The 22,697-nt window shown below is 33.8% G+C and overlaps 4 protein-coding genes across 4 annotated transcripts; 1 reads left to right on the forward strand and 3 right to left on the reverse strand.

The window, feature by feature from the left end:
- Positions 1-585: 585 nt before the first annotated feature.
- Positions 586-2,547, reverse strand: LOC106422273 (mitogen-activated protein kinase 5). Its single transcript, XM_013863085.3, has 6 exons — positions 2,275-2,547; positions 1,861-1,990; positions 1,650-1,787; positions 1,242-1,574; positions 983-1,166; positions 586-903 (listed from the first exon to the last, which is right to left on the reverse strand). Exons 1-6 carry the CDS (start codon positions 2,436-2,438, stop codon positions 731-733), a joined length of 1,122 nt encoding a protein of 373 aa, XP_013718539.1. The 5' UTR covers positions 2,439-2,547; the 3' UTR covers positions 586-730.
- Positions 2,548-8,713: 6,166 nt separating this feature from the next.
- On the forward strand, positions 8,714-10,265 carry LOC106422274 (protein ROH1-like). The gene has a single exon (XM_013863086.3). It carries the CDS (start codon positions 8,778-8,780, stop codon positions 9,990-9,992), a length of 1,215 nt encoding a protein of 404 aa, XP_013718540.2. The 5' UTR covers positions 8,714-8,777; the 3' UTR covers positions 9,993-10,265.
- A 1,026-nt stretch (positions 10,266-11,291) lies between these two features.
- On the reverse strand, positions 11,292-12,994 carry LOC106422351 (peroxidase 39). Its single transcript, XM_013863148.3, has 4 exons — positions 12,723-12,994; positions 12,303-12,497; positions 12,042-12,204; positions 11,292-11,898 (listed from the first exon to the last, which is right to left on the reverse strand). The coding sequence occupies exons 1-4, from the start codon at positions 12,930-12,932 to the stop codon at positions 11,486-11,488; spliced, it is 981 nt and encodes a 326-aa protein (XP_013718602.1). The 5' UTR covers positions 12,933-12,994; the 3' UTR covers positions 11,292-11,485.
- Positions 12,995-18,326: 5,332 nt separating this feature from the next.
- LOC106422378 (1-aminocyclopropane-1-carboxylate synthase 6) lies at positions 18,327-20,325 on the reverse strand. The gene is made up of 4 exons (XM_013863169.3): positions 20,085-20,325; positions 19,857-19,988; positions 19,601-19,761; positions 18,327-19,515 (listed from the first exon to the last, which is right to left on the reverse strand). The coding sequence occupies exons 1-4, from the start codon at positions 20,259-20,261 to the stop codon at positions 18,519-18,521; spliced, it is 1,467 nt and encodes a 488-aa protein (XP_013718623.2). The 5' UTR covers positions 20,262-20,325; the 3' UTR covers positions 18,327-18,518.
- Positions 20,326-22,697: the final 2,372 nt, after the last annotated feature.

Raw genomic sequence — 22,697 nt, forward strand, 5'->3', positions numbered from 1 at the left:
AACCACCGAGAGGCACACAAAAGGAAGAGAAGGGTTGAGTAAAAAAAAAGAGACAACAACAAACGACTAACACCAGACGGACTGCTCCGACGGCGACATTGAAGACACGAGAGAAGGGGGTTGAGAACCTATTGTTTGTAACAGACACTTTTACCCTTCAATTATCGCATGCGCAATTAAAATCTCCAAATGTTCATTGACCCTACAAAAAAGTCATCCTCAAAATCATGACCCTTTAATATTCTTCTTCATCGTTATCCACATCACCTCGTTTCTCTTGGTACATATCAATGCTTTAAATTTAAAGCCTCTGTCCGTAATTCCCTTATGCCAATAGCATTCTTTTTCTACGCCAGTAGTAGGTCCTACTTAGAAATATCAAAGGAGGACCCACTGGGGTTCCAAATAAACTTTGATTTAACGTCTGTTTACTTACTTTTATCTAAAATCACAGGACAAAAAAAACCCAAGAAAATGTTGAAATGATCACTCACAAAACAGTATGAGCACTTGACACAAACCAGTCGCTATTTTTCCCGCTTTATCAGACCGGAGTTGACTGTTGAATGAATGTGGAACAGCAAAAAAAAAAAACAAATCTTGGGTTACAAGGAAGATCGTTACACATAATTTTCTTGTGTTACAAGATATATAGTTTTTTGTTGACCAGTGAAAAGGCTTAAACAACAAAGATAAAGCAGAAGTTCAAATGCTATAAGATGCAACTTTCTTAATTGGTCGGATGAGGATTGAACTTCACTGATTCTAGCCACACGAGCTCCTTAATCTCTTCTTCAGTGGAAGACGGGTTCTCAAAATCGAAACTGAAATGGTTGGAACAAACAGGCTCGTCGTTAAGGTCGTGAAGTGCTGACAAGAAAGGATGACACAATGCTTCCTCAACTGCAAGACAAAAAGAGCCATGTTCCAATATCAGTCTTATACCACAATCTCAGTATATGCACATACTAGATAACCATACCAGTGATGCGTTTTTCAGGATCAAACACTAGCATTTTCTCCAGCAGGTCGATAGCTATAGAACTCATACTAGGAAACCTAGCTGCAAAGCTCTGCCTCGGGAACTTCGGTAGTTCTTTGACATACTTTCTCGCATTCTCGCTTCTGAGAAACTCTAGGCTCGTTCCATCAGGTGATCCTATCAACTATATAACATAGCACACATATTAAAGACATAAGCTTAATGCATTGGTCCTGAATCTTTCTGTCTGAGAACAAACCTCGGTTATAAGCTTAAGCTGGTGGACATAGTCTTTCCCAGGGAATAGAGGTTCCCTTGTCATGATCTCAGCAAATATGCAACCAACAGACCAGACATCAATGGCAGATGTGTACTCAGAACTATTAAGAAGCAGCTCTGGTGCTCGGTACCATCTTGTTACAACATACTCGGTCATGAGATCTGTCTCAGATGTCGTCCTTGCCAAACCGAAGTCTGCAATCTTAAGGTCGCAGTTTGCGTTAAGAAGCAAGTTACTCGGCTTAAGGTCGCGATGCAATACATTTGCTGAATGTATGTATTTGAGTCCGCGCAGAATCTGATACAAGAAGTACTGCAGAGAACAGAAGAAGAGTCAAGTCATATAGTAAGAAATGAATAAGAGAGAAAAGTTGTGAGATGTTAAAACCTGGCAATGATCATCAGTCAAGGGCTGGTCTGAACGAATAATCTGATGGAGATCGGTATCCATTAACTCATAAACTATATAAACATCTGTGAATGTCTCCTTCTTTGGAGGTCTGATGATGTCTTTTATGATGACAACCTGTAATAACGAAGACCAGTTTACTTTAGCTACAACTCTTAATCGTGTAATAGTAGAGTAGAAGTAGCCTCACGTTCTCATGTTCTAAATGACGAAGTAGCTTAATCTCTCTCAGCGTTCGCTTAGCATCTACTTTGTTGTCAAAGGCTTTACCTATCTTCTTGATTGCAATCTCTTCGTGTGTCTCCGAATCTACTGCAGCACTAGAACAATACAATGTAATCTCATCAATCATTTTCTTTCACAAGATTATTTAAAGACGGAACCTTTCTTGAACCCAATTTAATAAAAAAAAAACTGAACTTTCCAAGCAACCCTGATTTAAACTGATTGCATTATATAATCAGGTAAACAAAATACCAATACTGAGCTCTGTATCCAATTAGGCTTTCAAGATTGCAAGAAAGATTAATACCCAAATCAAGAAACAATCCAGAAAAAAAAACATAAAGAGATTACAATTATAAAAAAGGTTTAAAATTGGTACCAGACAAAGCCGTAAGCTCCTCTACCGATTGGTCGGATAGGAGGAACATACTTGTTGGAGACTTCAAACATGTTGCCATAGACATTGTACTGAAAATATCTTCCTCCATGAACCAGTACTCCTTTTATGTTGTTTTCTGTCGCTGACTCAGTTTCAGAGGCCATTTTCGAATCAAGATTGACACAAAGATAAAAAAAAAACCAGATTCTAATTTTTTTCGAGATGAAGAAGAGATCAAAGCGTGTCTGGAGATTTTAACGAAGAAAATTATAATTAAATTAATAAGTTGAGAGACTCGTCAGAGGACAACGACTCTTTTTTTTCCAAGTTTGAAATTTTTTGAATAAGTCAAAGGGATCATTGAATATTCGTCCGCCACGTGTTCCTGTAATAAAGCCTGCTTAGCTGCCACCAAATGTAGATGAGAAAACTCTATGGCCCGGCCCATCTATTTAATAGCGAGGGATATTATAGTATGAGGTCTCCTCTATAGGACAGGACGCCTGCCTAATTATCTTTTTCTTTTCTATGTTTAAATTGCAATACTGCTGCCAATAAATAAAATAAAATAGTAAGTAGTTACGCTCAGGGACGATCCAGAAAATAACTTAAAGTGGGGCATAATATATAAATTTATGTTATATTAAATATAATTTAATAAATTAAATTTAACTAATATTAAATATAATTAAAAAAATAAAACTAAACTATTGTTTTTATAAACATTAGTCATTAGTTTCTCTCAAAATGAATAAAATATAAAATCAATTAATTTATCATTTTTTATTATTAATTTCAGAATTTTTAATATTCATTTTCAGTTTTATTTTAAAATTATATATACACAAAGTAATTTCATTATAAAACTTTATTCCTTTTAGTTTTTTTTATTTTTCTTAAGTAATTGAAAAAAAAAACTTAATAAAAATGATTGTTACAGTAAATTTTAATAACTTATACGTTTATATTAAAAAAAATAAAAAGTGACTGACATACTATACAGTGACTACTATTATTCTAAAATACTTTCAATCTAAATATCTTAATATTTGCGTTTATTTAAGGTTTAGTATTCAAGGAGTGAAGTTGGAATAAATAATTTAAAAAGTCATTTTCTAAAAGTAAATTTGATATGTGACATCAAGTTTGTGGTACAATTAAAACTCCCATATTAAGAAAGAAAACAAAATGGTTATAAAAAGAATAGTTTTGGGTAGTAAAATCAAAAGAACATATTTTATGGAATAGTAATTTAAAATGTGTAGAAAATTAAAGAAGAGAAATGCAATATATGTTGTACGAACCTGGGCTAGGCGCACGCGCAATTTAGTCTTTATGACTAAATCAGCTACACATTTCTTTATTTATATAGTTGCATAAGAAATATATAGAAGTTAGCATGGGGCACCTGCCACACCCGCTTCCTACGTGGATCCTCCCCTGGTTACGCTAGGCCGAAACAAGCATGGAGATTGCTAATTAAACCTTCCTCCTGCTCTCAAGGGTCTTTAAGGCTAAATATTACAGGAGTACCAATATCTTAGAAGCTATAAGCTATCAATCTTGAGGAGTATAATTCAAGCCATGCCTCTGATATGAAAAGATATTAAGTGGGTTGTTGGCAATAGAGAGAAAATTCAGATTTACAAGGACCAATGGCTCCATGGAGGAGAAAATGAAATACCTGCAGAGCTGGAAGCTGCTTTGTTTTCAAATTTGTTAACAAAACATTTATTTCTACCAAATACACAATTTTGGGATTTTCAAAATATTCAATCCCTAATCCAATAAAAAGATATTATAAGTCTTGCAGATTCGTCCTAGCTGCTCAGGAGCGCATGTTGTAGACTCCAAGTAAATCAGGAGAATATACGGTTCAGACTGGAAACTATATGCAAAAGGAAATGGACAGAGAGAGTCTCAGCAATCAGGTTCTTCCCTCTCCTTCGACACACAGCACAAACTTATCACTAAACTATGGAAACTAAAATTACCACCAAAGTTAAAAGATATTTTGGTGGAAAGTTCTCCATAATGGATTATTCTAAAATACTTTCAATCTAAATATCTTAATATTTGTGTTTATGAATTATTGTCTAAGGTTTAGTATTCAAGGAGTGAAGTTGGAATAAATAATTTAAAAAGTCATTTTCTAAAAGTAAATTTGATATGTGACATCAAGTTTGTGGTACAATTAAAACTCCCATATTAAGAAAGAAAACAAAATGGTTATAAAAAGAATAGTTTTGGGTAGTAAAATCAAAAGAACATATTTTATGGAATAGTAATTTAAAATGTGTAGAAAATTAAAGAAGAGAAATGCAATATATGTTGTACGAACCTGGGCTAGGCGCACGCGCAATTTAGTCTTTATGACTAAATCAGCTACACATTTCTTTATTTATATAGTTGCATAAGAAATATATAGAAGTTAGTATGGGGCACCTGCCACACCCGCTTCCTACGTGGATCCTCCCCTGGTTATGCTAGGCCGAAACAAGCATGGAGATTGCTAATTAAACCTTCCTCCTGCTCTCAAGGGTCTTTAAGGCTAAATATTACAGGAGTACCAATATCTTAGAAGCTATAAGCTATCAATCTTGAGGAGTATAATTCAAGCCATGCCTCTGATATGAAAAGATATTAAGTGGGTTGTTGGCAATAGAGAGAAAATCCAGGTTTGGAAGGACCAATGGTTCCATGGAGGAGAAAACGAAATACCTACAGAACTGGGAGCTGTTTTGTTTCCAGATTTGTTAATAAAAGATTTATTTCTACCAAATACACAATTTTGGGATTTTCAAAAGATTCAATCCCTAATCCAACAACAAGATATTTCAAGAGTCTTGCAGATTCGTCCTAGCTGTTCATGAGCGCAAGGTATACTGTTGTGGACTCCAAGTAAATCAGGAGAATATACGGTTCAGACTGGATACTATATGCAAAAGGAAATGGACAGAGAGAGTCTCAGCAATCAGGTTCGATCTTCCCTCTCCTTCAACACAGCACACACTTATCACTAAACTATGGAAACTAAAATTACCACCAAAGTTAAAAGATATTTTGGTGAAAGTTCTCCATAATGGATTACCAGTTGCTGATAAGTAGGAGAGGAATTAAGAATTATAATCTCTGTCAACTCTGCGGAGAAGAAAGAGAAACAATACATCACATGTTAATATTCTGTAGAGTTGCTGGAGAAATTTGTATTTCTGTTGTGGCGAAATTCCGGAACTCCGACAGAATTATGATGCTATGCTTCACTTTTTTCAATATTTGTTATATAAGTCCAAGTTCCATTCTCAAAGCAGACTTCCTTTCTTTATAAGATGGAGGATTTGGAATATGCAAAACAAACTTGTTTTTGAAAACAGAAGGGAACATATCATCCAGTTCGTACATACAGCAATCATGGTTGAGGGAGTTTGTAATGATGATGTTCAACATAATGCGAGTACTCCTCCCTTGACTCAAATAATGCAACCTACCAACCACAAACAAACTACTACAGATAGAGTTGGAATCATGTGGTCCTTGTTCAGCTAAGAAGGTACCCCTTGTCTCCAAGGAAGCTCTGCAATTGATCCTACCATCTCACCCCTCCTAGTAGAAGCAATGGCTATGTGGTTAGCGTTTCAGAAACTTCATGTACTTGTATATCAAGATGTGGTTTTCTTAGGAGACTGTTTGGAGCTTTTCAAGAGTTTGGAAACTATATCACGGGATGGAAGTGGCGGTTCATACACTATCAACGAAGCACATTCCACTATTTATGATATAGTATATATCTTTAGCTAGATATAATTATTTCTCTTTTCATCATGTCCCTAGAAACCAAGTTAGTGTTGCTGATCACCTAGCTAAAAGAGCTAGGGTTAACAATCAAGGCTATGTAATTTCCTGGCCAAACTACTAAGCCACTGTAACTTACCTTTACATGAAATGAGAAAAATATGTTGACAAAAAAGAGTAGTACGCTACACGGAACTGAACCGGAGCATCAAAACCCGTCGAACAAGCTTGAACCAAAAGAACCACCAAACAATTTTTCAAACGGAAGCAGAGGAGATGCTGATATGAAACGAACATGGCACAATCCGGATAGAACACATCAACAAAGACTACCATCATTTTAATTAACCAATCAGAAGGCTCGAAAAAGACAAATCAATCAATATAAGAAAATATAAGGCCCCAACCAAAAAGACAACCAACCACCACAGCCATGACCAGGTTCACCACGGCAACAAAAATGAAATAACACAGCATCAAACAAACCACGAGACATGGGGAAGCAAGGAAAGAGATCTGAGGAGACTCACCCTGGTTGCATCCAGCGAGCTTCACCAGACACCCGCAAGGAAGATATAAACCTCAAGACTCCATCCCGGCTCAGTTGAGCTTGGAACCAAACCGAACTCAAACTCGAATAGATATCCGAAAAAACTCAAAAATTTTAAAAACCCCAAAATCATAAAAACCTGAACCAATTTCAAATTAATATCTAAAATATCTAAAGATCTCAAAACATATATAAATTAATTATCTGTTACATGAATAATTAATTAAAGTATTTTATTTAATGTCTATTTTTGGTATTTTGTCAAATATTTGAGATTTTATGTTTTGACAATTGTATTTGAAGTTTGATTATGGATAAGTTTGTTTTTGAAATTTAAAAAATGTTGCTTTATTTTAAAGTTAAAATGATGTTTTATAAATTATAGAACTGTGATTATCGATAAAACTCTGAGGCTGAAGATATCAGTCGAAAAGAAGGGAAAGCACTTTGAAGAAGGGTTGATAACATGGTTTGAACAAGACAAGACCCATGAAGAAATAAGCAAAAACGTTTATTTTATATTTCTTTATACATAAAAAAAAAAACAAAAGATGCATTTTTAATGTAACACAGTTTTTTGTTTAAAAAAATTTTACATGCATTAGGAAATTTTTTTGTTAATTTTAAGTTGTTTATGTTTTTGTTCGGTTATAAACCACTTCCGAATTATGCTATCACACTTTTGTTAGAGAAAATTTTAAAACTTCCAAGTTCATCAACTAAATTATTTACTTTCAAATTATAAGCAAGTATTTGGATAACCGAAACCTAAATTAAATTGAACCTAAATTTAAAATGTCGTTTGTGATGTATTAGTATATCTTAATCAAAGATTTTGATCCGCGCTTAGAAAGCGCAGGTTTGTTTGTTTTTTATTTATTAATCGAAACTTATTTACAAATTACCATTATTTTTGTTTTGAACTATAACAATTTATTTTTTAGGTTTTTATCATTGTTTTTTTTTCTCTTCAAAATATAGTATTTGTCGGAAATATGGTAGTTGTTCTATAATAATGTTTGAGTTTTAAGATTTTTTTTCATATCTGACCTAGATTCATGGTTGAACCTATAGACCTGATACATTGTATATAATCCGGTTCGGATTTAATGAAAAATTTATTAATTAAAATTCTGATATAACCTGGTAAAACCCAAAAACTCACTATTAACCTACGATCTGATACCATTGATCCGGTTACAAAATATCTTATAGTACTTTTTAAAAAATTTGATTAAATTACTCATATATTTTATAATATTACATAAATTAGTGATTCCTTAGAATTTGATCAAAAATTATTATGTTATCCAAATAAAAAATGATAATATAAAAAAACTTATTGATATGAAAATATTAGTATATTTTCGTTATTAATAACCTATTATAAGTTTGTGTTTTTATTTTAGATTTAAAAATTTATTTTAAGATAGTTTTTAAAATATTCTTGAACACTCGTAATTGCCGTATCAATATTATGTATAAAATGACATTATACATGAAAAAATGATATTCAAATATGTATATGATATATGGTGTAAGATATATGATTTTGGTTTGTATTGAAAATCTGTATAATATCCAAATGATCTATTTTGAATTTGATACGTATATTTAAGAAAATAATATTTTCACGTTTCTTAATTTATTTATAGTTCATAATATATTTATACTTATATTAAATATAAAGTTAGTATATCTTTTAAATATATATATAAGCCCATTATTTATAGATTCATTTAGGTGCATTTGTAGGTCCAAAACCAAAAGACTTAAATGCCATTATTGAATTTTATTAATCCATTGTAAAAATAAGGATATTTTTGAGAAAACTACAATTTTTATTAAGGGTATAATTTGGGAATGATCCCCTTTTAATAGTATTGATCTTAATCGAATGCGAAAAACATGTCTCGAACCCGATTAAAAACCCAAAGGCCCTAGTCTAATTGTTGTTATAAGTTTTATAGAGTTTGGAGTTGTAACTTGGTTTTATGAAATACACACAACACAAATGAGCATATTTGTGTAGAAGGTAAATTCAAAAGGAAATAAAATACTGAAGCAGAAAGAAAAAGCAATTATTTGCCGAAAAGAAAATGAGAAGAGAGAAGAACAAGTCTCTGGTTCCACTACCCGACAAAGCCTTGTCTTCCATATAATGGACTTTTGCACTCTGGTCAAAAAAATCCCCAAAAACCCTTCTCCAATTTCATCTCTCTTCCTCCAAAAAGATTCTCTCTTTCTTCCTCAGAAACTGATTCACAAATCTCTTCTCGTTTTTCCGTTTCAAATGGCGCCGGTGACGGAGCATCAGGGGTCGTTCCTAAGTCGAATAAGCCGTCGCAATCAAATCGTTTCCATGGACGTCAACCACGACCAAGAACTCAAAGAACTCGAAGATTTCCAGAAACACGTCGCTCAGCGCTTCACGGAGTTACTATCTCCGTCAGGAGAATCCGACCCGATTCTCTCGATCCAGTGGCTACGGAAGCTTCTCGATGCTTTCATGTCTTGCGAATCGGGGTTTCAATCGGTGCTAACCGCGAACCCGGCTCAGATCTCTAAACCGCTCGTACCGGAGACGCTCGACCGGATCGTTAAGGCCCTTGATATCTGTACAGCTGTAGTTAACGGCGCTGACTCAGTCAGACAAAGCCAGCGTCTCGCTGAGATCGCCGTTACGGCGTTGAAACAGCAGCCGTTAAGTGACGGAAGCGTTAGGAGAGCTAAACGGGCTCTCACAAGCCTCCTAGCCGCCTTAAACGCCGATAAGAACAGCGGTGGAAGCGGTAGGAGGGCGACGACGACGGAGCAGTCGTCGTCGTTTGGCCGGGGCAGCGGCGGAGGAGGATGCGTGAGCAAGAACTGGTCAGCCTCGAAGCAGATTCAAGCAATGGCGGCGAATCTTGCGCTTCCACGTGGCGGAGAAGCGTCTCCGATGTTTATAATGAGTAGTGTCATGGTAATGGTGATGTGGACGCTAGTTGCGGCGGTTCCTTGTCAGGCAAGCAACGGTTTGACGGTTCATTTGCCGTTGCCGAGGCATCAGGTCTGGGCTAGCGCGGCGGCGAGCATCCAGGAGAGGATCGGGGAAGAGCTGAAACGCAAGGAGAAGCGCTGTGGTGGTGGTGGAGGGTTGATGGAGGAGATGCAGAGGATGGAGAGGGTTGGGTTGAAGCTGATGGAGTTCGCTGATGGGTTTAGGTTTGATGGAGAGGAGGAAGTGAAGGCGGAAGTGGAGGAGATGGAGGAGATTTGCCGGAAAATGGAAGATGGGCTTGACGGTTTACAGAGACAAGTTAGACAAGTGTTTCATAGGTTGGTGAAAAGCAGAAGTGAGATTCTTGAAGCTATTGATCATTGTAATATCTAGATCCCTAGAGTAAAAAGAAGATAGGGTGCGATTGTGATTTATTAAATGATCAATCTTTTTTATGTATATAATCTCCTCTACAATTGGTATTAGCTATAGCCATGTTGATTGATGTTCATTCGTTCGTTCTAGAATCCTGCGACTGGTCACAGCGACCAATTGGTTTCAGATATGGCCATGTTCTTTTGTTGTTTGTAGTGAGACTAAAAAACTCTGTTGTGAGACTACACAGTTTGATTTTTCTTTTTCAAATTCGCCAAATGTTTTGCAGAATTTATAGTCTTATTCAGTCACTAAATCTTCATAGAAAATGGACTTATTAACATTGGTTTACGGTAAGTACAATGAATAGCCTTCTTAAGTACAGACTTCTACGAAAAATGGTTACCTTTGTGGATCATTCATTCGAGAAACTGGAAGAGAAGCAAAAACACTGATGAAATATTACAAGTGGGTCAATGGGCTTTACTCAGCTCAGTATAGTTTTTGTTCCACCATTGAGCTTTTACCCTTTTTGGTCATGCCCTACATACATTAGCTTAGAAGAAATTTTAAGATTGTTTCTTTTTTTTCTTTCTTACTAAATTAAGATTGTTTAAGATAAGGAGTTCTATTTCCTATATATTTTCCGCATTAAAGTATTTGTTCCATTTATTCATACTTTCCAGCCTTTTATTTTCAAATATTGTTACTAATATATATCAGCTCAAGAACCCCCTATCGTTCTTGCTTTATTTAACCTCATTCATATTACTATTTTTAAATTTAGTTACTTTTATAAAACTTATTTACCTGTTCTTCTTTCTTAAACACCTTTTTGTTGTATTATAGTATACACTACTACTAATTTATTATTCTTTAAAAAAAAATTAAGCTATTTGTGCTAGCGAAGAAACTATAATTTATTGTTTTCATATAAATAAATAAAAATCCTCATTAATTATTTTAGTACAAATTTTCAAAATATTATAAATAAGAAATAATATAAACTTAGTGTGTTGATTATGTTAAAATATGAGAATCTCATATAAAAAATATTTTTGTTTAAAGTTCTTAATTATAATTTTGAGAATATCAGTAATTATGTTTGTGTAATCCTTGAGAATTCTCTGTTGGGAATGATATAAAAAAAGCTAATACTTACACGTATTTTCATAACTAAATATATACATTATTGAGAATATCAGTAATTATGTTTGTGTAATCCTTGAGAATTCTCTGTTGGGAATGATATAAAAAAGCAAATGCTTACACGTATCTAAAAGAATATTATTAGAAATGCAAATAAGTTTTCTTGGATAAAAGTGTAAAGAAGATTTTATTGAAAACAAAACGATTGAAATTTTAGGACAACGATTTCACAAACGTGAAACTTATTCGAAAACAACATTTTGGTCACATACACAAATACACATTTCGAAAATGTAAATACCCAAAATAGTAGAAAAAAACACCCAAAATAACCAAATAAAAAGAAAATAAAAGAAAGGTTTTCAATTAACCACTGAACAGGTTCTTCGGATCTCTCCATCCGACCCGGTTTTCACCCCGATCCTTCCCATTTTCTCCATAGACTTGCCGAACTCGACAAAGAAATCTTGCAGCGATCCTCCGGCGAAGCCTCTGACCTGACCCAACGCCGTGGGATCCTTAGTCAACGCCGCATCAGACTCAAAAAGCCCACGGCGTTTCAAGACGAGCTTGAAATAGCTAAGATCAAAAGTGTTTCTACTACCGGGATCCATTTCAACCTGTGTGGTATTGTCGGCAATAGATAAACATTTCCGTGACTTGAGATTGTCCGCATATTCGCTGTCGAGCGACGGATCTTGGTCTCCTACGCCGGTAAAGTTGAAGAGACGGTTTGAGAAGGAGGAACAATGAGACACTCCGATTGTGTGCGCGCCTAAAACGTTTTAAACAACACTGCTTATATACCATCAACTATTTAAATCAAACGACGCCGTTTGAGTTAAAGACATTTGGTCCAACCATAATAAATTTATCCCAAAATTTACTAAACCGAACCGGAAAAGTTAGATTTCTTACCGGATAACAAGACCAGGTCTTTCACATCAAGTCCTTGGTTTCCAAATAGGGTAATCAGAGTACTGAAGTTTCCGAAAGGAGGAGGAATGTTGTTCAAAGCCTCGGTAGCATTAGAGATCCGTCCGTCTCTGCGTCCTGTTGGAACATTCCATGTTGGTCCACCCTAAACGAAAAGTAACCAAGATCGGTTTGCTATAGTTGTGGAGTTAATTAGATTAATTAAACGAGGTTAGGTTAGTACTTAATTATTAGTATACTTACAATGGCAGCAACGGAGTCTCTAGTAGCGAGAGTGATGATATCAGCGCATGAGACTACCCCAGGACACTTCCTCTCCAGCACAGTCTTCACTAAATCGATAAAGTCGAAACCTCTAACAGTTAGATTTGGAGGAGCAACCTTTTCCACTTGTTGGTTGCTCGATGTCGCGTTGATCAAGATCGAACCATCACAACCCTACAAATTCCACAATACGTTTATTTATGTATCATACGTATATATGAAGAAATATACTACGTGTTTAATGCATTCGCAGCTTTTAATTTAGTGGTTTAGGACAAGAGTTTATACGTTGACGGTACGTATGATAATATAAGCTAAAATTTGTAAGCTAGTATATATATATATATATATATAATTTAGAATTTATGAAATATGATTGAAAAAATGAAGAATACATACCCGAACAAAGCAATCATGGAAATGCATCCTAATAAGGCCAGCAGCCAAAGATGGTACATTTCGGATATGTTGGTTGACAACAGCTTGTACGATCTTCTCTGCGTTAGGGCAAGTTTTATCATAGAACCCTAGCTTCAGTTGAGCTTCTGAAAAGCTCACAAGCCCTAGAATCACAAGAATCGTCACAAAAACTAACCCAAATCTCGCCATTTTGTTTTACAAGACACTTATAAAGTATTAAACTCTCAATGGTTGGAGAATGATTGTTCCCAAGTTAGGATTATATATACTGTTGGTCGTGAGAGGATAAAGCAATGACAAGAAGAAAACAAGAAGAAAAAAGCTAGTAACATGTTCTGTTTATTCCTATTCATCTTAAATTCCAATTATCATCATATAATTAGTATGGCCTTGGATCCTTTCTTTTTGGTTAGTATCACTTACTGTTTTTATTGTATTTTAATATAAATAGGGATTAGTTATGGTGCGCGATGTGCATATATATGTACAACCTGTTAAATGAGTTTTGATATTGGTTTACCAAATTGACTTGAACAAGATGGAATTCCTAGGTTAAACGTAATTCAAACCGAGCAGCATTTATTATTTGATTATATATAAGAAGTTTGTTATTTTTATACATAACTTATTGGATTGAAGATGAATTGCGCATGCTTCATCTCTTTCTTTTTCATATACATACTTCGGATTTAGTTTTCAAGCCGTTATGTTCTTCGTGCTACTTTTTTTTCTTCGCAATTTCTTCAACCTTTTTTGAAAGAATAATTTATTCAACTTGTCATGCCAGGACACTACAAAAATCCCAAAGCTAAATAATACACTATAATTATATTGTTATCTTTTCTTGATGTTTTAGACCAAAAAAAAAATAAAAATATTTTCTTGATGTTACGTACAGCTGATGGCTGCTGTTACTATTCTAACTTTTTTGTTTTTATTTACTAGTTAGTCAGCATAGGTAGCTCGTGCATGGAATTTAAAGGCTACATAGCTGAGAATTTCGAAAAATGTTTGTTTCCTCTAAAACTTGATAAGTTATTAATTGCATTTGGTAGACAAATGATTGCATGTGACATAACGATATGTGTAATAAATCTAACCATCAATATTTTTAATTATGGTTGTTAATTAACAACCCAATTAACAAACAACAACTAATCTTGACGAATGTTATTTTCAAACGCAAAAATCAGTCACGTAATATTTATCGGATATTTGCATTTTTATGACCAAGTAACATTCATCTTGATCTACATTTTTATCTAATATATCAACCTGCTACATATAAACGTTAAATCATTAAGCATTTCACTAAATACTGTTCACATATGTCATATGCATGTCTCGTAGACTCTTTAATAGCTCGAATGTGCACATATGTCATTAATCATGAACCATGTCAAACCAGAATTAATATACATATTGGGTGGAATATTTGTATAGGCAATTTAATTATACGTCTTATGAGATTGTTTTCTGCTGAATCATAAATACACACATGCAATAAAATATAATCATTACTTTATAACTCTTGAAAATTAAATAAACAATCCTTGCTTAGACTTAAAAATTTGTCTTATGGAATTAATGTATGTTACCGAATACCTGCTCCCACCATTGGTATAGCCGCCACAGCCCATAGCCGGGACAGTCCATGTTACTGAGATTTTCTAGCATTATTTTATCTCTATTTTATTGATTTTTAAATAAATTCAAGAACATAACGACATCGGTGGTAGTTATAAATTTATGTCCAAATTTAATCCATGAATGTATGGATCCCTAGCAATAACAAAGTTCTCTCTAGATTAATATAGTTGCAAGAAAAATAATTATTCAGTGTTCTCTCTAGATTAATATAGTTGCAAGAAAAATAATTATTCAGTTTTATTTTACTATTATCGAGTTCATATAAAACCCAATAGCTGTAACAAATACTTTTTCTGAATAAATTTTACATATTATTCAAAAAATATAATGAACAACTCTGAGTTATTTTTCAAATTAAAAAATGAATTTTAAAATTTAACAACAGAAAGTAAATTAATTCAAGTTTCAGAAATAGATTAATCTATCATTATAGGATATTCTATCCGGTTTTTTAATTCATTTTAGCATTTTAATTTTGATTCATAAAAAATGTTACTTTACATTTTCAATGTAAATTTGTAAACAATATTCCAATTTTAGCCTTATTGATCTAATGTATTAATTGGAGAACAAATTTTCGTTAATACATTAATGATGGACAAAGTGATTTTTTGTTAGTTTTCTTAATTTGTGTGGAAAAGTTAAAGTAACATTTTTGTGAAGAAGATGAAATATTATTTTTGTAGTGACACTTTATAAAAAAACGAAGGTGAAACGGATTCTTGTTTCCCTCCATTTGAAGATTAGTACATTGTCACAGAATATTTGGACAGCTAAACTCGCGTGATAATAAAATTAGGACAAAACTTAGGTTCACCTCCTAAGGTTTTAGAACCTTTAAATTCACCTCACCTTTTAGGACCACACCTTTTAGGACCAATCAAATTTCCATATATATTATTAATTAAAAAATATTAAATTAAATAAAAAATAGTTACAAAAAATAAAAACTTTAATTTTAACGACGCTGACGCTTCCACCTAAACCCTAAATCTTAAATTCTAAACCCTATACCCTAAATTCTAAATCTAAATCTAAATCCAAACCCCTAAACCCAAACTCTATACCCTAAACCATAATTATAGACCCTAAACCCAAATTATATATCCTAAACACAAAAACTAGACTATAAACCTAAACTCTATACCCTAAACACAAGTCCTAGACCCTAAACCCAATCCCCAAACTTAGATGCTATAGGGTTTGGGTTAAAGTTTACGGTTTAGATTTAGGGTCTAAGACTTGGGTTTAAGGTATAGAGTTTAGGTTTATAGTCTATTTTTTGGGTTTAAGGTATATAATTTGGGTTTAGGGTCTAGGATTACGGTTTAGGGTATAGGGTTTGGGTTTAGGGTCTAAGATTAGGGTTTAGGGTATAGAGTTTGAGTTTAGGGTCTAGGATTAGGGTTTAGGGTATATGGTTTGGGTTTAGGAATTTAGATTTGGGTTTAGAATTTAAGGTATAGGGTTTAGAATTTAAAATTTAGGATTTCGCTGGAAGCGTTAACGTCGTTAAAATTAACATTTTTATTTTTTGTACCTATTTTTTATTTAATTTAATGTTTTTAAATTAATAATCTATGTGAAAATTTCATTGGTATTAAATGGTGGGGTAAATTTAAAGGTTGAACCTAAATTCTGTCCATAAAATTAAGACACTATGCCATGTTGATTATTCCCCACTAGCTATGCTAACAACAACAAACATTAACCTATCCACTTGAAGAATTAGACGAACAAACATAACACATCTTTTCTATTAAAAGAGAAGTACTATTTTTATCTACTACTTAGAAGTCATATAGGACCATCTAACTAAACTTTATAAGAGAACCTTTTCATTTACTAACCATTTCATTTACTAACATAACATATTAATAATCATTTATCTATCTTTCTTTTCTATTAAATGAAAAATACACAACTTGATTCATTAGAAAAGAATCTTAACTTGATATTCCCAGTTTATATATCCCTTACTTGATATTATCTAGATTTTATTTACGGGGTTTACTAACAACCCTAACATTATGTGAGTGTATATATATATATATATATAAACTATCAACAAGCACAAATTAATTAAACTAATGCAACACTGGATGGAATCATTGTGAAGTTACCCTATAGAATTACGAAGAACTGAAGAGAAAAATCCTTAATCATTTTCTGTTTAAAATATTAAACGTTTGTTAACATTTCTACTACAAAGAGATTTTTAGCTCTTACACCATATTTTTTGATGGATCATTTTTAAATATTTGTATCTTTCTCAATTTAATGACAGTCCATTTAAACCATCAATAGGCCATGAAAATATGGACTGCTGATACAATTTTAAATAGTTTATTCATTTATTTAAAATTTAAAACAAATATTTAATACAAAAATATTCTCAAATATGAAAAGTAAAATATGATGTAAAATAAATCCAACAAAAAAAAATTTCATATCTTTTTTTAATATAATAGGAATGCATAAAGTGATGAAAGTAAAATAAAATTAAAGAAACTTATAAAGATGATGTATGCAAACTATAAAAATTTAGGTTCAGTGTTTTCATGTTTTGAGGATGCTCTTCTATTTGAGTTCGTCAGGTATTTTTTTGGGTCTAAATGCCATACTGATATATTGATATTTATTTTTATTTTTTTTACAGATATATTGATATTTATTAACAATATATTTTAAATTATTTTTTAAACCAAATTTTTATACATATAAAATTGAAAATGTATCCGAGCGGATGTTCGGGTTAAACTCTAGTCAATGCATTAAATTAAATAACCTTTTCTATTATATTAGTTTTGTCGTTAGAAAGTTAGCTGTCAAAACGTGATGACTTACTACATATATAACATATGTATCTCTAAAGATCAAAACATTTCTTAACGAAACTTCTCAGGAAAGAAAGAAAAATGTCATTCTTTGTGTATGCAAACAAATGTATGTTGTATGGATAGGATTGAAACTCATATGAATTATTAGTGGGTGGTAATCACATATTCCCTTCTTCTTAATCAGAAAAAAGAAAAGAAAAGAAATTAATGCGAGTATTGATTTTGTAAAAACATTACATTAGTTATACTGCTAGTTTTGTTTTCTCATGGTTCAGCGAGGCTAAGTAATCTGCATGAATCGAAAAATCATTAGATAAAGTAGAAAATCATCAGACTTAGATCAAACGAAGAGTGTTCAAGAGAGCTTGATATACCATGTTATATCACTTATCATCATCGCTTCAAAGCGTTGCATCGAGCGATAAGATAGGTGTGTCATACTCAATCCCTTAAGCTCTGCTCAGCAAATGCTATAGAGGGTATTTGGATCTTCCCTACTTGGTGCTTAAATAGTTTTGTACATATTTTCCCTGAAATTTTCTTCAAACCCTACTGAGGAATTGAAAGAACAATATGTATATGATGATTAACATCCATTGGCTCGAAGCAAATGACATTACAAAAATTAGAAACTACGTTATAAGAAATAACTCTTTATTCATTGGTTTGTTCTTCTTACGTATCTCCTTACGTTGATGATCACTTTAGTTTAATACTTTAATTCTCGTAGTGGCTTTTCTCAATTTACAAGTGGTGGTCCAATAAATTTTTTCCTTCCTAACTATAGGCCCAATACCTATGGCTTATTTCAGCATTTTAACAACGTATGTTCATCTTTCCCTCAATTCCAACCTCAACTAATCCAGTCCTGCTTTTATACTTAAACTTTGATATCTACCGATTTCATCATAAAAAAACATTTATGCTCGATTAGTTGTGGACGGTCTGGGCGCTACAAGTCGTTCACCGGTTTTATCATGTCTGATTCCTTGTTATGCTGGTGGGATAAACGGTTTGGTTAAATTTGAGTTTTTTTTTACTGATATTTTACAGAAATGTTCTTGTTAGAAAACACATTGGTATAGACCTTTAATAACGATTAGAGAAATTATGGTTTCTCATATATATTATTCAACTGGTTAAACTTACAAGAGATACATTATAAAAATATTCAACTTGACAGTCGTAGCTATACATTTAATCAGACAAAATGTCACAATCAATGTTAAATAATTTTTATCTTTCAATTTACGACAGCTTGGTCTAGTCAAAAACTGAAACGGTCTTATATCTGTGCACGTACAAGCGGAGAAGGTGGCACCGGTGAATGAGGAGAGAAGAAGCCCTCCTCGAACCGTCTCGTGTCCTTAAAGCTTAACCGGAGGCTACTCTGCCAACACTTCTTTTTCTTAGCCATCTGTTTAGTTAGTTTCAGACTCTCCTCTTCAATTTGACTAGTGAACACTCTGATCCTCTCTAGGGCGGTCTCCATTGTCTGGTGGTCCATGTTCGCAAAACATACTCTAAACCATCCCGGTTCGTGGCAGTGGCACGAACCGCCTGGAGAAACGTTCAGCTTCACCTTGTGGACGATCACACGCCACAGCTCCATCTCCGAGTCGAATGTAGCCGTCTTCAAAAGGTTTCTTAAATCCATCCATATGAACAAACCGGCTCCGGCCTTTAACCAACCAATGCCTAAACCGTCTAAACCGGTGGTTAACTCTGCGTGTCTTTCAGCCAACCGTAGTTTGCTCTTGCGGATGAATTCGTCTACAAAGTCTTTGTCGGATAACATTTTGGCGATCAGATGCTGCGTTTGAGACGAAACCAAACCGAAACTCGACATTTTCCTCGCAATTTGAACCACCCGGTTATTGTAAGAGTATATGATACCGATTCTCAAACCGGGCAAGCCCATATCTTTTGATAAACTATAGACAATATGGATCAAATCGCGGTTGCAATCGGGGATCTCCTCAATTACTTCTGCGACGCTGATAAACTCGGATTCACCAAAAGTAGTCGCTGCATAGATCTCATCAGCAATAAGGTGAATCCCTTTGTCATTGGTGAACTTAACCAAAGATTTCAAGCAATCCCGGTCTAACGTCGTACCGAGCGGGTTCGAAGGATTGGTTATGAGTAAACCCTTAACCGGAACACGCGCGTTTTCGTACGCAGCGTCCAAGGCTTCCACCGTGATCTTAAACCCGTTGGAGCTATGACAAGTAACCGGTACGAGATTCACTCCGGTTCTCCATCTCAAATCTCTATCAAATCTGAAAATCAAACCAAACCAAATTTAGACCAAACAAAAACCAGATTAAACCGAATACTAATCTGATCTCAAGAACAAAAACATACCCTGGATAGTAAGGAGTCGGAACCAAGAAACCGTCGCCGGGATTGGCTAAACAGAAAGCAACCGTCTCGTGCGCTCCGGTTGCGCCGCCGCTCATGACGATCCGGTCAGGATCAAACTTCACTTTGTTGTTTCTTGTCTTCTCCATAAACTTCGCTACAGCCTGAAGACAATAAGAGAAAGCAACAATTTAGTTTAATAATCATTTCAGACAAAAGTGATTGTGTTTTGTAAAATCACCAGAAACATCGAACTTACTTGTCTGAATTCAGGCAAACCATGATAGTCCTGAAAAATCGCAATGTCGCTGAACTGATTCACACCTTCTGCTGTGCAAATCGAAGCTTCTGGGTGTTCTAAAACCCATTTACGCATCAAATCTCCACAAAGCTGCACAATTTGAGAAGTTAAAGATTAGTTTTTTTTAGGTTTATAGAAAAATAAAGAGACAAAAAAAAGTTTGGATCTTTTTTTTTTTGAAATTACCTGATTTTCGGCGAGACCCATCTGAATAACTCCATCGGGTCTGTCAATTGGGTGAAATGGGTTTTCTTCATAAGCTTTCCAGCCATCGAAATAAGCTGAGTTCTCGCCGTGGCCGTCACCGGCGGCCATTCTCGACAGTAGGTTATGGTCTTGCTTCTCTGCAGTCAAAGCCACCATTTTTGCTCCTCTTGTTTCTTCAAAGGGGTTTAATAAATTGTAGTTGTTGTTGTTCTGTTGAGATTTAGAATGTTTGGTTTGATGTCTTGGGAAGTGAGTTTGATCCTCTATATATAGAGGGTTTCTGGTTTCAGGTGGATACACCGAGTAAGTAGCGTTGGAGCAGGTTTCAGCGAACGTTCCATGACAACTGTAGTGGAAATTTCAAAGTGGTCCTTAATGTTTCTTGTAATTTTGTTTGACTTCCCTGAAGTCTTAATTGCTTTAATTGAGTGGATTTGAAACAAATTTGTGAAAAGGAGTGGTCATTGCGTGGGAACTGGAACGAAAATGTGTCCGAGTGGGGGACCTATGAATAACACAATATTACGTCCAATATATATTTTTCCCATTTCAGTATTTAGATATATGAAACATCGACTTAAATTTCTATTGGGCAATTTGGTTATTCAGATTGGTTTTGGTAAAAATCCATTGGCTCTACATATTCTGTTAAGAGGAATTTTGGAGCCATTTAGAAATCAATAATATATTGTTTATTTTTTTTAGTTTTAAATCGGCTCACTTATAAATAATTTATACTTCCTATTTTTGTTTTGGATATTTATCAGTTATCAATATACTGAATTACTCCTTCTCTTTCATAAAAAAAAATGTCATTTTAAATTTTTTTATTTTGTTTCAAAAAATATCATTTTCCATTTTCAATATAAATTTTCACCTAAATCTCTTCCTTACTCTTTTAAATAATCAATAAATGTTTATTTAAATCATTTTTATTTAAATAATTATATAATAAATAAGGGTATATTACTATATTTTGTTAGTTCCTGTGACAAAAAAAATTAGTTACTTAATTTGCGTGAAATGTGTCTAAATGACACTTATTATGAAACATATGGAATAATTTTTAAAAAAATTTATATGATTTATATAATGGGTTTCTTATATCACATATATATAAGATAAAATTCTTGTATTATATAAATTGGTTTATGGCTTTTTGCTTTTAAACTACATCATTTGAGTGAATCAGGTTGTAGCTTTGTTTTTTTGTTTTTTGTTTTTAATTTACTTGCATTTTTTTCATAAATCTCGGTATTTCAAACAAAAAAAAACTCAAAATATTTGGTAAGAAAACTTTAAAAAAAATTTAGGGTATCCAAAAATATGTTAGATCGGCACTGATTTCATGGGAACCAAATGTATATATATTCTCATATGCTACGGATCCGCTTAATTAATAACCCGATTAAAACCTCAAGAATTAAAGTTACCAGAAAATAAAATAGTTTTGCAAATATCATGTCGGCATAAACAAGACTTAAAGGTTGGAACAGTTGAAGTGTGCCCCTGTTTATTAAACATAAATAGTAGAGCTGTTCTTGATTTGGTATTCAAAATAATTAGAGGAGTCTTTATGTTTTTTTTTGTAAAATGTCTTTTCTTTTCATTTTTGAGAATTTTTTCAAAGATATGTCTGTCACTCATTGGAGAAGGTTGAGATCTCCACCTTCTCCTTAATCATGGACTCAAACACGTATTGATGTTTCAACTTTAATCAATGTTTTTCTTCCCTCTACATTATTCTTTAATATTTTCATTAACGATTGCTGTTCACTTAGACAGCGCTACAAAATGAAAAAGTTAAGGTTTGCATTAATCAAATAGAACTTATAAAATTCCATTTTGTCTCTACATTTTTAGAGTGCCTTTATTTTTTTTTTTTGTCAACGGTTTCATTTCATAAACTCAAACCAGAGTACTTGAAAAACAAAGTTTGGGGACACCACCCATTGCCAAAGCAACAACAACTAAACATAAGGTTGAGCATAGATTATAACAAAATGATAACGGAGTGACGAGAGGGACAAGGTTCCTAACAATGAAGGAGCCTGTAATCTCAATCAAAACCAACCCCGAGCGCAGGGCAAAGAAGAGGACAATCGAGTCCGCTAGAATCTGAAGACTTGAGAATCCAGATGATAATGTTGAGTGAGGAGCTTTCTGCAGCGTTACAGCTTTGATTCTTTGAGTAGAACTCACGATCCACGTTCCATTAGCCGACCAAGTCGGGAAGTTCTCAACATACCCGCCTGGAGAGGACACATCAACAAACTCAGAGGCGACCAAACACCTCTTCCAAAAGATTAATTGCTGTGAGGTGAACCGCCATGGCCAAATAGTCAAACCTGAAACAATAGCATCCATTGCCACCAAGACAGAAGTCCAGATAACATCCTCAAACTGAGGTAAAAGGAGCTTAAACCTGAAGATCGAAGAGCTTATAATATCCTCAATACGAGGTAAAGAACCATTCAAAAACAGCATAATCTCTTGTTTGCAAGGAAACAAGGATCTTCTACAAAGACAATTAAATTCTTCTCGGAGGCAATGATCGAACAAGAATGACTCACTCCAGCAGGATATGAACAA

The sequence above is a fragment of the Brassica napus genome, chromosome A9 (genome assembly GCF_020379485.1).
Source record: "Brassica napus cultivar Da-Ae chromosome A9, Da-Ae, whole genome shotgun sequence".
NCBI classification, from domain to species: Eukaryota; Viridiplantae; Streptophyta; class Magnoliopsida; order Brassicales; family Brassicaceae; genus Brassica; species Brassica napus.